The sequence below is a fragment of the Pavona decussata genome, unplaced genomic scaffold (genome assembly GCF_977016875.1).
Source record: "Pavona decussata unplaced genomic scaffold, jaPavDecu1.1 SCAFFOLD_64, whole genome shotgun sequence".
Classification (NCBI taxonomy): domain Eukaryota; kingdom Metazoa; phylum Cnidaria; class Anthozoa; order Scleractinia; family Agariciidae; genus Pavona; species Pavona decussata.
Window position 1 is genome coordinate 2,273,406 of NW_028145484.1, and position 13,042 is coordinate 2,286,447.

At 37.9% G+C, this 13,042-nt stretch overlaps 1 protein-coding gene and 1 long non-coding RNA gene across 2 annotated transcripts in view; both read left to right on the forward strand.

The window, feature by feature from the left end:
- LOC146478412 (uncharacterized) overlaps positions 1 to 13,042 on the forward strand; it is a 19,922-nt gene continuing 6,880 nt past the window's right edge. Inside the window, exon 1 of the long non-coding RNA XR_014865112.1 lies at positions 1 to 55. This is a non-coding gene — a long non-coding RNA (uncharacterized LOC146478412). The remainder of the gene's footprint in view (positions 56 to 13,042) is intronic.
- Positions 3,841 to 6,652, forward strand: LOC146478413 (tumor necrosis factor-like). Its single transcript, XM_085111957.1, has 4 exons — positions 3,841 to 3,965; positions 5,208 to 5,261; positions 5,455 to 5,524; positions 5,938 to 6,652. Exons 1-4 carry the CDS (start codon positions 3,882 to 3,884, stop codon positions 6,276 to 6,278), a joined length of 549 nt encoding a protein of 182 aa, XP_084968083.1. The 5' UTR covers positions 3,841 to 3,881; the 3' UTR covers positions 6,279 to 6,652.

Consider the following 13,042-nt stretch of genomic DNA (forward strand, 5'->3'; position numbering starts at 1 on the left):
GACAGCAACTGCACCATGACCTTTAATACAAAATAAGGGAAAGAATAGCTTTAAGGTCGTTTGATTTAATAATTGTGGTTAGGCTGTTTTGTAGAAGACTTTTTTGTTTCAAAATCGTCTCAGAATAGTTGCTAAATGCATGTCTGTAAGAAAGAGTTTATAATAAAATAAAGAAGGATGGTGTTACATCTTTGTGGCTGCTAACTGTAATGAATGAAAATACCTGAACTCGGTAACGAGTCGCCAGCTTCCTTCTTCCAAAAGGAAGCCTGGGCAAGAGAAAATATCCAATCCGAAAATAGCCGCTTTTTCATATTTTCAGAAGTTTTTCTTATTTCTTGAAAAGAAAAAGTCCTCAGTTAACAATTTGTTTGGACGTATTCAAATAATATTGCAGACAGTTGTAATCACCAAATTCACTGTACCCTGAAATAATTATCAGCAATTTAGAGGCGTATTCCTACTTAGCTGTCTTACAAAAAAAGTTAATATTTCAAATGCTCAAAACTACATCGCCAAAAAACTCCGTTTGTTAGCTATTCTTTAACTGAATGGTAAACCAAATATGCGCCTATAATTTGGTTAAAAAGGCACAAAACGATCTAGGAACACAAGAAATAAACTTTAAGTATTTTGCTTAAATGTTCAGGCTGGGTGCCCCGGCCCGCTTAGAAGGAGGGGTGGAGAACGGAAAAGAGATGGTAAAAATAAGGCTTCACCCCCTCCCACCCTACCCCAGACGAAATGTTAAATACCAACCCGCCCCCGTTAACTAAAATTAAATAAGACAAACTCCCCCTACCCAGCAGCTAATGCGGTCCTATGTTTGCTACCTTGATAAGACTACTTAAGTATTTACTCAGAGGGCCTCAATCTGTTTCCAAAGTTAATTTGCATGATATTTCCATCGGGAACAAACAACACTTGAAAGCCACTCTCCACGTATTCAAATTCTTCTGGCAATACCTGCTGTACAGTTGTATTAAACTTGCATCTCTATCGGAACGCTACAATGTAAAAATTAAGTTAAATTATCTCAAACTTTGATCACAGAAATGATGTAGACTCACGATTCTGGCAGCTATCCTTTGGTAAATTATCCATTCTAACAAAATAACAGTTCCAGAAAAAGATTAAACCAAAAAATAAATAAATAAATAAATAAATAATGACACTTGCTTCCGATTAATTCCAACGGAAATGAAAAATGTTTACTTAAAGCACTTGTTAAACATAAAATATTAACGGCAGACTGATCCCAACGGCGGAGGTGACGAGCTTGAGAGAACAAACAACAAAAGCTAGGATAACTGAAATATATTTGTTTTTTAAAAAAACAAATTTTTTTGCCCGATATTTCGGTTTGCAATACAAACCTTCCTCGGGGGCTGAACGAAAAAGAAAAGTGAGAAACATAAAAGGATCGTTACAAAGAAGATTTAAAATATAAAATGCGTGACAATGATTGGTTGTTTAAGACTAAGTTACAAGTGTGAGACATGTCATTGGCGTGTTTCGTCACGTCTATTTATACCAAGAGGGTGCAATGTTTTAGCTTTGTTGATTAAATGAGCTTAAACATGTTCGATCAAAAATGCATAAATTCTCAGTACTAAGATACCAAAAGATCCATGTTTGTTTGAAAACAGTTTTTATCGACAGTCTCATCTTAAAGTTAAGTTTTTTATTTCCACCTAACGAAAAGGTGATAGCTGAATTTAATTCAAACCTTTTTAACTCACTTATTCTCTGAGTCAAAGGTAAAATAAGCCCGCCGCACACTAGCCGATTTTTTGTCGGCCGACGAAAAGTCTTCTCTTGTCGGCTAGTGTGCGGTGAATTTAGACAAGTCTGCGACAAGATCGGGGCTTGTCGGGCGATATCTGACAGTGCTAGATCTCAAAACGTCTTGTCGGGCCTTGTCGGCTAGTGTGCGGTGAACCAAGACAATTTGTCGGGGCTCCCGCGCGCCTCAACCAATTAGGAAATGTCATGAGAGTCACGTGAACAAGCGTCTTTTCCAACATGGCGGAGATGGAAGCTGAGATCAGCGCGGAGATCGAGCAATGGACACCTGTAAAAGAGAACAAGCTTGTTACAATAACGCAAGTATTCTTGAAATTTTTCTTTAGATAAACGGAAGTACCACCGAAACCCAGTCGGATCTTCGGTCCCAAGCTCTTCAATTAGGTTGTTATATACACCCTGTTCATTTCGTCTGGTTATCCAGTTTTGAGTCATGTTGTTCTTGTGCTGCTCTTGCGACGCCTCTTTATCCTCCGTAGAAAAGTCGAGGTAAACAAAACAAGTTTCAATTTTCGCCGCGTAAATAGGCATCGTCTTGATTTTCGATGACTCGGCCCCAAGCCTCAACGCGGTTAGTCGCGACAACTGAAAAATCAGCTAGTGTGCGGCAAGCTGATGGCCCGACGAAATTCACCCCGATTTGACCCCAACAACAAATCTGCAGTTCTACGACAAAAAATCGGCTAGTGTGAGGCAGCCTCTCTAACGCGGTTCTAAGTTTTGAGTCTGCGAATGAAGTGGCACAGTGCAAAAATACTCACTTTTATATCATGATCATTCTTGATACATCTATTTCTTTTCAGTCAGTGACATATGATTACTAGTTCGGATGCTCTATCAATTGAGGTACAGGAGACTCGTGGGAGCTAAGGCCATTAAACTAGGTTCATGGGACAAACATCCTGCAAACTGCTTGGATATGAATGTCAATGAGTGGTATATGTGAAAGAAATGTGATGTCATGTTTTTATCCTGGTGACACAGTCATACTCGGAAAAAGAAAATCTGAGTCCTTTTGGAAGAACACGGATTTTCTTTTTTAACGAGTATGCCTGTGTCACTGAATGAAAAATCATGTTTTCAGTCATCAGGCTAAAATTTCTTTCACATGCCTGATCATTCTTATTGCCATTGTCCGCATTTTCATGAACTGAGTGCTTCAGAACCTGTTAGTTGTGGACGAACTTTTTAACGGTGGCCATTCAAATGAAAGCCGTTGTAGTAAATATCTCAGTGTCCCCCAATAATTTCAAGGAGACCACTTGGTCTGTTTGGTCAGTTGCTCAGTTACTTGGTTCTACACGCAAAATCAGCCCACATATAACGCCGAGTCCTGGAATCGAAACCGAGTCAAATTGGCTAAAGGAACGTATTCCAGTTCCTTATTCTATGATTTCTATGTCTCATCATTCCTTCTTTTAATACTGTTTATGTGTTAACGGCAGTGATCAGTCAGTCTAGTGAAATAGCAACCACTACGGCTCAGGGATAACTGACGAAAGGAAACCAAAACCAGGCGAAAATCAGTCTCCGAATATCGCTCAAAAACGTCACTCGAGTGCAGATCTGTACTGAAAGTCAATCGCCTAAACAGTACAAGTTATTCTTAGGCAGGCGACGATTCACTTAGAGCAATGTTTGTGTATCAAAACGAAAAGTAAAGTGTGCTAAAAATGCTAATCGTGGTGTTTGATTTGTCATATACGCAACCTTTGATGAAGATCACTAAACCGCCGTTTGAAACAAGACGTCAAGAAAAAAAAAAATATGTCAACCATTGCTACACTTATATCGCGCGTTTCTTAAACCAAGGCGACTCACTACCTAAAACCTTTTCAGATCTGACACGCAAAATGACTGAACTTGAGGGAAACTCAAGTCTTTTGGGTATGAATAAAATATATAAATACCTCGTCATAAATTATTACATCATCATATTTGGAAATGGCAGTTTACGTTCTTGTTTTTACTTGAGCAATAAACAATGATGCTATAGGAAAATGACTACTTTTATCTGGGTTCATTTCGTGTTCTTATTCCTGACACAGAATAAATCAGTGAACGCTGCCAAAATCATGAAGTTCATTTTTACCTTTGCTTTCGTCGTCTTTGCCAACCTGTATTTCTGCCAAGCGGGAAATACATCTCCGGGAAACCGAGTAAGATTGTCATTGATTAATATAACTTAGTTTTTTCAGTCTTACAAAGAACTCTACTTGACCTTCAGTAAATAGTTAAAGTTTCCTTTTTTCTTAACATTTTAAAGTGGAAAGATTGAGAGTTGCCCTTCGCTCACGAAAAAGGCGAATCGTTCACAGCCTTTATCTGAACAGTATATTTTGCCGGACAGGAGAATCCTTTGGAATAGCAGACGAAAAGGTTCCTAATAGATCATTAGTTAAGTTTACGACCGACCTTCGCGGGTATCCTTCGGGAAACATTCGTACGCGTATAGCTTTTAAATAAACGATAACGACCTAGACATCAATAGAAAGCTTAATGTTTGTAGAATTTAGACTGAAATAATAATTTTGGAATTTTCTGCTTGTCGGTAGCAGTCAGAAGGTAAAACTACCGAGCGTTATTCAAATGAATATATCGGGTATCGAACGTGGACGCTGAGGCCAAACAACTGTATCTGATCAATCGCAGAGGGTTAACCAACAAAACGGTACTGTGAGGCTTTTCCGATACTCTTATATTCCAAGTGTAAACGGTTTCCATTGATGGCAATGCGATGTAAACAAAGTGAACTGAGAGCTCCAGGATGTGTCAACATACCTTATTATATGGGAAAATACTGCGCTCGTGTTAATTTTAGGTATTGGAAATTAACGCGACTTAAATTAAGGAAAATTACTTCCCAATTAAGGAAATTAACGCGAAAGCGATGCTAAAATTTCAAAATGAGGGAAATTAAAGCGATATACACAAAGAAACAGAATTTTTTGAAACAACAGGAACAAATTTATATGAACACTAAGTGTAACTGAAGATCCGAAATGCAAACGGTTCCTAAACGTAGGGGTTAAGCGACGGAATCTGGCCACTTCGAGCGTTCTTCACAGTGTCCATGATACCGGCGGATCTCCACCCTGATAAAGAATGGTTTTTCCTTTCGGGAGTGTATCGAGAATTTGGTGCGAAAATAATAGAAATTAAGGTCGCAGAAATTAACGTTCACAAAAATTAACGCGAAGTTTAAAAGTTCGTGTTAATATCCTATAATATGGTATTGACAGATTTTAGCAACACCCCGATTTCTTAATTTTCGGTAGAGTCAAAATTTCCAGCAAGATGATTCAAACTTCGATAGCGAGAAATCTAGCTGAGCCCGTGAGTGTGAGGAATGGAGCTCGCAGAAATAAATCATTTATATCGATCTTCCTTTTGTTTCACAGAAGGTTTGCGCATCGCCTGGTCCCATTAACATCAACATACACGGAGGCCTTCAGGTACAACAACAACCTTTGTTTGTTTTACACATAAATCTATTATAGACAAATAAGTTTTGGTCTTACGTTTTCGTTGTTCTGAGTTAGCAAAGCCACAAAATTGTATTACCTCACTTCATCGCTATTCAGACTTTTTAGTCATTATGCAACAAACGTATAGCAATATTTTTTTTCTTTTCATTTTCAATTAAAGGATCCAAACAAGCCATCAGCTCACATTGAATCTGTCAATAAAGTATCCGTGACTTATTATCCCGACACAGGTATATATTTTTCAACTTAACTTTCCGTCAAATGAGCGCAATTCGCGGCGGAATCATTTTAAATTGACTCGAAAACCCTTTTGAATTACTGCTGATCAGAATTTTCATAGAATGACGTGAACAAAATTCTCAATATAACGGGTTGGATTTATTTGTTGAAATTCTTACAAAACTTTGAGAGACATAGTAAACGAAATCAAGCCGGCTTAATGATCTAGTCTGGTAATTTTACGTTTCTCTCAACGTTCATTCGATCAGCCTACGACGAAATTGACCCCGGCGTACATGTCGATGACAGTAAAGTCAAATGGCCATGGTTTCTTTTTTTTTCGTTTTAGTTCCCACTGTTTGCAAATTTTGTTAATTAAATTCTTACATTATATTAACATGCAATTTTCTACTTTGCTTTCTAGTTATAAAAGACTGGGATGTCAACAACGTAAACAGCAATCTTGCAGGCGGCACCGCGTACAAAGACGGCAAACTGACTGTGCCCATCACTGGACGGTACTACATCTACGCACAAGTTTGCTACCACAACAGAAATGGTAGAAAGGGAAAAATCTTTGTTCGTGTGAACAGCAACCCGGTTAACATTATTCATATGCCATCAGCAACAGCAAACGAAGGTTCCTTTTACACTGGCGGGGTGTTCAACCTGAAAGCTGGTGATGACATCACATTGATTGCTGCGTACACCACCAAAATCTACATGTGGAACATTCACACTTACTTAGGCGAGTTTTTGGTTTAAACCTTAATCGTTGTTCGAAGGCAAATATATGCTGCGCAATCGCAGCTGCACCATAACTGGGGACTTTAAAGTTTAAGGTTGCTTGACTACGTGTGGTTACGCGATTTTGTAGGAGACATTTGTTTTTGAAAATTGTCTCAGTTTACTCACTTTTAGAGGGCCTGTTAAATATTTAGTGAAAGCTGCATTGAATAAAGAAGTATGGTGCTAGATATTTGTGAATTACTTGCTTTACAGACCGCGAAGAACTTGGTCAGATTAAAGCAGCAAACGTAAACTGTGAATTGTTTTCTCTTAAAACAGACCAACTCGGGTTTAACGCTAAAAATTTGAAAGGATCGATCGAATCTTATGAAATACTGCTTCTTTAATAGAAGAGGAAAATCGTATATTGTTGATGACAAATTTAACGGTTTTAAATCCCCCACCTCCCCCCGAAAAAATGATAATAAATATACTGTATACCGGAAAGGTCAATAAATTGCGATGTTTCTAATGGCAAAGATAAGATATCTGATCAGAAGGCACTCGGATTCCATGGTGTAGAAATCCCAGAGTTTTGTTTTGTTTTGATTTTTTTTTGTGAAATTTACCTAGAAATCTGCTTTCCTAAGTTGCGAAGTTTAGGCTTAAAAATGTCCTGTGGGGTACCAACCACGCTTAAAGTAAAAAACGCCATCTAGAATTTTCGGAGAGTATGGAATTGTCTCCCTTTACGATATTAATTATCATCTCTATTCAGCATAAGAATCTAAACAGTCAGATAATTCTGTGTTATGATGCACAAGTATCTCTTACTGAAGGCTTCAAAACCAACTGAGAAAACAAGAAACAACAACAAAAACATGTCTAAGTGTGCATAAACTCTCTCGTTGAGTGACGCTTCCCTCCTTCTTGAACACACAATACTCGATCAGCAATGCGTAGATTCTGACTTAGAGATAACTCAGAGAACCCATCTATATTTGAAAACAGTATTTATGAACAGTCTAACTCTTTTGTTAACATTTCTTATTTCTGCCCAGAGAAAAGGAGATAATTTTTGACATAACTGAAGCCCTTTCAAGTCACTTATACTCTGAGTCAAATTCAAGGCAACAGAATAGAAAAAGGTTCCAAGTTTCAAGTCTGTGGATGAAGTCATTAAGTTGAGTAGCACTCTTTTTATCATGGCCTTATTGCTATTTTCATTATCATGAACTGAGTGGTTCTAACCTTCTAGTTGTGGACGAAATTCGTGAGTATTACCGTTCAAATTGAAAGAGGTTATAGCTCTGTGTTAGGGAATTGAAAGTCACTCGCCGAATGGGGTGACCTGTAGAACAACTGTTCCCCAATGACAAGTAATCAAACCTAAAAACACAAAATCTGAAAAAAGTGACTGCCTATCAAAAAAGATTGCCATGGCAACATCAAAGTCCATTAACACTAAACGACCACATAACATTTCTCCCAGTTAAATTTCTAAAAAAGTGCTGGAGTTTCACGGCGTTTGCGCAAGTATTAAAAACGTTATTCAGGTTCAAAGTTGCGACGGGCAGAATCCCCGCCCCCTGTTCTAGATAGAGTTAAACTAAGGTGTTAGGAGAGAAAATCAATAGCTTACTGTAGTTGCTATAGTTGTGATGCTCTCGTTACTGAATAACGAATTGTACTATTGGATTTTTCAGCACGCGTAAAAACAAACCATATTTAGCCATGCTAAGTATTAAGCCATTCATATTTACTCGAATTGCCATTCATTTGTTCGCTTTTAGAGAATAACTTAATTGTTACTTATTTTGCTCGGCGAGGACGCCTCGATTTAAGGAAGGACGGATGTTACGAGAGATTTCGCGTTTCACTTTAATACGTTTAGCAAGCGCGTTTCAATAGCTTTGCACTTGGAATAGAATACATAATCAGGTGGTTACAATAGCTTTGAGATTTTGAATAGAATATTTAATCAACTTATATCTGGACACAAGAAGTGAACATTCTCGGTTGTATTGACAACCGTAGTGATTTGTGTGTCATCGCTCGATATTTTACTTGTTTTCGCTTTTGCTGCTTCATTTTTAGCTGTTTATCTTATGTACTTTTCGCTTATAATCATTCGTTTTTCATTTCAAACCAGCATAGGGTTTTCAAACAAAGAATTCTTATTTTAATTTATTCTAGTTCAACAGGTGGTTTGTACACGTGTAAGAGTACGTGGTACGTGGCTCATGTACTTTGCTCGATCACGCGAGTCCTTAACCTTTGTCCTGAAATCTTACGACTCAGCAATTCTTTTGATGTATGCTTAGTTTCCGCAATCAAAGTTCAGTTTCCTTTGTTACGGATATAGTCCGCAAAAGTACTACTCTCCTTATAAGGAACTCTCAACAATTACACGCACGTGAAAATAATATATTCGTAAGTGACTTTGTCTGTTGTACCCTCGTGCGATTACAACATGCAAGCGTCTTGAACAAAAGAAAGTACTTTAACCTTTTGTAATCAGTAAGTATATAAGCACTAGGCGTACAATTGTAAATCGGTTACATCGTGGTTACATTCAAGATAACATCCTGTTTGCATCAAGGTTAGAAACGCAGTGCTGAATAAACCTATGCTGGATTGAAGAAGATTGTCTATTCTCTGCTGTTCGTCGAGTTCCAGTTGGCTAGATCCCTGTACCTAAGAGTTGTGACGAGCTCTGTCTTGCTAGCGAGCGAGTGCTCTCAAGCTAATTCCCCCCGTTATTGTCAAGTCGCCGTCGAAGTTCAATTTGTCTCTCCTGTGCGCTCAAGCAAGGAAAACTCCGTCGCCACAAGGAAAAACCCGTCGTCACAAAGGTTCACATTGCACATAATGTACCGAAACAAATGGAAAAGGAGAGCAGAAGAAAAGCCACCAAATTTTCACAACATTAAGCATTGATATAATAGCGGAGCCCCATAGCTAAGAGAATTCGGTAACCCGTGAAAGCGAAAAATTTTGGTTTGGTTATGACGTCACTTGTCCACCCGTACGCCGTCCGTCCGACCGTACGCAATCCCTCAATGCTAATGCGCCCGTGTTTGTTTAGCGGGAAGTTGCATGGCGAGGTACGTTTAGAACAGAAATGATAAAGAACACAAAATACATAGTCAATTTATATGTTTTCGTTGGATATGTTGACAAACGTAGAAAGAAGAGAAAGAGAGAGTAAAAGAAATCAGAAAAGCGGGGACGATTAAGCAAAGCTCAACGTGAAAGGGAGCGATACCGGCAAAGTAAGTTTAAAGAAGCCTCACATTTGTCTATATCACCCGTTTGCGATCAGTTATGGCAACTTTCAGATCTCTAAAATAGCTTTACAAAGACACTTTAATCGCTTTCGATATCACTAATATTCGAGGAGGAGTTAATTTTTGAAAAATATATTTCGTGGCCGTGTTTCTCATTTGCACCGCACGGCTCTCATGTGATTGTAAGCACACGCAATTTTCAAAGTTCTTAAATAATTCTACCAACCACCAAAGAGTATTTTTCTGTATTCTCTTTTGTTAACGTTTATTTAGAGACTAGAATTATTAATAATTAGGAGCAGAGTGGACACAGTTTCGAATTTCCAAACATTTTCCCCCGGGAGCTATTTGCTCTCGCAAAAAATACCATGTTTACGTAATTACGACGGCCGTTTAAACAGATCCTTTGTAAATTAAAATAATTTCTTCCAGGCAAAAATCAATAATTTATTATGCTACGTGTTTCAAGCTTTACACAAATACTTTAATCGTTTATTAAATTCTCGATACCTTTGATATTCGTATAAAAATTAATTTTTGAACATTTTGTTTCATGACCGTTTTTTTTTTCATTCGCTCCGCACGGCTCTCATGTGTTTGTAAACACACACACGTTCAAAAGCTCTGAAATAATTGTACCATAAGCCGAAAGACTATTTTCCCGTATTCTCAATTTGTTAACGTTTATTTAGATACTACAACTATTACTATAGGAGCAGAATTGACACAGTTTTGAATTTCCAAACATTTTTCCCCGGGAGCTACCTTGCTCTCGCAGAAAATATCATGTTTACGTGATTCGACGGCCGTTTACAGGTCATTTGTAAACGAAAATGCTTTCTTCCAGGCAATAATCGATGATTTTTCTTTATTTTACGTGTTTAAGGCTTTACTGACAGATGCTTCAATCGTCAATTACAGTGCGACGCACTGTAAGGGACCGATCGTTTATTACGTCCTAGGGGGGGGGGGGGGGGGCGGTGTTTTTTGAGAGGGGGTAATTTTTTTAAATGAGCTCTTTTTGGGGGGGTAATCTTTTACCTTGTACGAAAAGTGAGGGGGGTAAAATTTTAAGACATACAAAAGGTACCAACTAAATGTATTTAGCAATCATTCTCATCAATCATAGAGTTGGTAAAATCGACTAGAAACTTCTCCATATCGCTACTATTCTTCAGAGCGACAAAGATCTTGCACGTAATAGGTTGAGTAATGACATGGACATGCAAACCGTGTATTTCATCAAGCAGTTTATCTCTGAAGGCTTGTTTATCTGGGCACAAAAATTGACTAAAAGACGAATAGAGATGGTAGGCTTCTTCAAAATCTATATATCCACATCCATACATCGAATGCTCCTGTACTGCTCTCAAACCCCGAGCTGCTTTGACCTTCTGTGTACCTTCTTTTGACGAGTGAAGAATAGACTCCAGCAATAACAAAACATCGTTATTATCAAGACATTCAAGAGATATTGTAAGGTACATTTCCTTACTTGAATTTCGCCTAACTTCTGATTGCTTCTCTTGCCAGTTCAGATTCAGAGAGCTAGCGACTCGCATATAACCAAGCGTTGTGCCCAGGAACTTCTCAACAATTTAACCACAAGGCCAACCATTGGGGGGGGGGGGGGGTAAAATTTTCAAACTGTCATTGTAGTGGGGGGTAGAACTTTTGTTTAAAAAAATTTTGGGGGGGTAAAATTTTCAAACACTCGATTTTTTAGAAAACCACCGCCCCCCCCTAGGACGTAATAAACGATCGGTCCCTAAATTCACGATACCATCGATATTTGTGTAGAAATTATAAGTCAGTTTTGAAAAATATTTTTTCGTGGTCGTGTTGTTTTCATGACACCACACGGCTCTTATGTGTTTGTAAACGCACGCAAGTTTAAAAGCTCTAAAATAATTCTACCAAACACCAAAGACTATTTTCCAATATTTTACATTCGTTAACGTTTATATAGAGACTAGAATTATTGCTATAGGAGCAGAATTGACACAGTTTTGAATTTTCAAACATTTTCCCCGGGTCGCTCAGTTGCTCAGTACACCAAAAATATTATCATGACGTGTAATTCGACGGTCGTTTACAAATCATTTGTAAACGAAAATGCTTTCTTCCAGACAACAATCGATATTTTTTCTTTGTGTTATGTGCTTCAAGCTTTACACATTTTACCCGTGATACCACTGATATTCGCAGAGAAATTATTTTTTGAACATTTTGTTTTTGAGCTGTGTACATGCAATGCATTTGCGCCGCTCTGCCTTCATGCGCTTGGACTGTATAAACACGCACAAGTGTTTTTTTAAAAACGCTCTGATATTTCGCTTTACAACCAAGCGTTAAAGTGTCAAAATTTTTGTAAGGTCCAGAATTATTTTAGTAGGAACGATATTGACTGAGTTATGATTTTTCAAACATTTTTATCCGAGCGCCAAATAAGTCTGGTAACCCTGTCAAGCAACGACGACGGTAGCAACAACATTTGAACAAAAACAATCACTCCGCAATTAAATTTTGATACATTTCTTTGCCGTCTCCGCAAAACAACAACGTGAAATGACCTAATTTAAGGAATTTGTGGAGAACATGAGCAAAGGACGGTGAATTTTTCTTTCTCTGTTAACTTGAACGCAACTCCTACCAATTTAGGCAACTTGCTAGCTGTTTACTAGACAAGTCTAATGCGTTTCTGAGCAACAATCAATGTTTTTTTCTTTATTTTACGTGTTTTAAGCTTTACAAATGTACTTCAGTCGCTTCGATAGGATATATATTCGTAGAGAAACTAATTTTTGAACATTTTGTTTCGGGGCAGTTTCGTTCGCACCGCACGGTTCTCATTCAGTTGTAAACACACTAAAGATCTGTGCCGAGCAACCAAGAGTGATTTCCCCGTGTTCTCCTTTTCTTGACGTTTATTTGGATTTCAGTAGGAGCAATATTGACTGAGTTGTAAATTTTACACATGTAATGAAGAGAGAATATAAGTTTAATTCAGCAGTGAACTAACAACGATAAAACTTAATGTCAGGCATAAATTATTTTTCACCTGCGCTGTGAAGCTTCCTACCGCTTGAAAATCCGCGAAAATAGATCGATAAAAATAGCAAACGGTGGATCTAAAGAAGGAACTTACGGAGTAATTTCTTCAACTGAATTTGACCTGCTCCTTCTTCCCATCAAAAGGACACTGTTATGCTCGGTTATCATTCGTTGTAAGAAGAAGTAGCGAGATGAAAGCACTTGTTCGCCATGACTGATTTCAGTTTCTCAGCTAAACAAATGTCAATCCGATAAAAGTTTTTAGCTTTGACGCAAATGATATTTTGCTGTTTCTTGGAAGACACGAAAACTTAACGTTTAAGAATTTTCTTTCTAGCTGCAGCACTTGATTTCCATGTATTTTTGGTACAAACAACTCGGCTTAAACAGTCGAATTCCAAAGAACTTGAAAAAACTCGTTGTTTTTGGACACAAAATAAAGAGACCAACGAAATG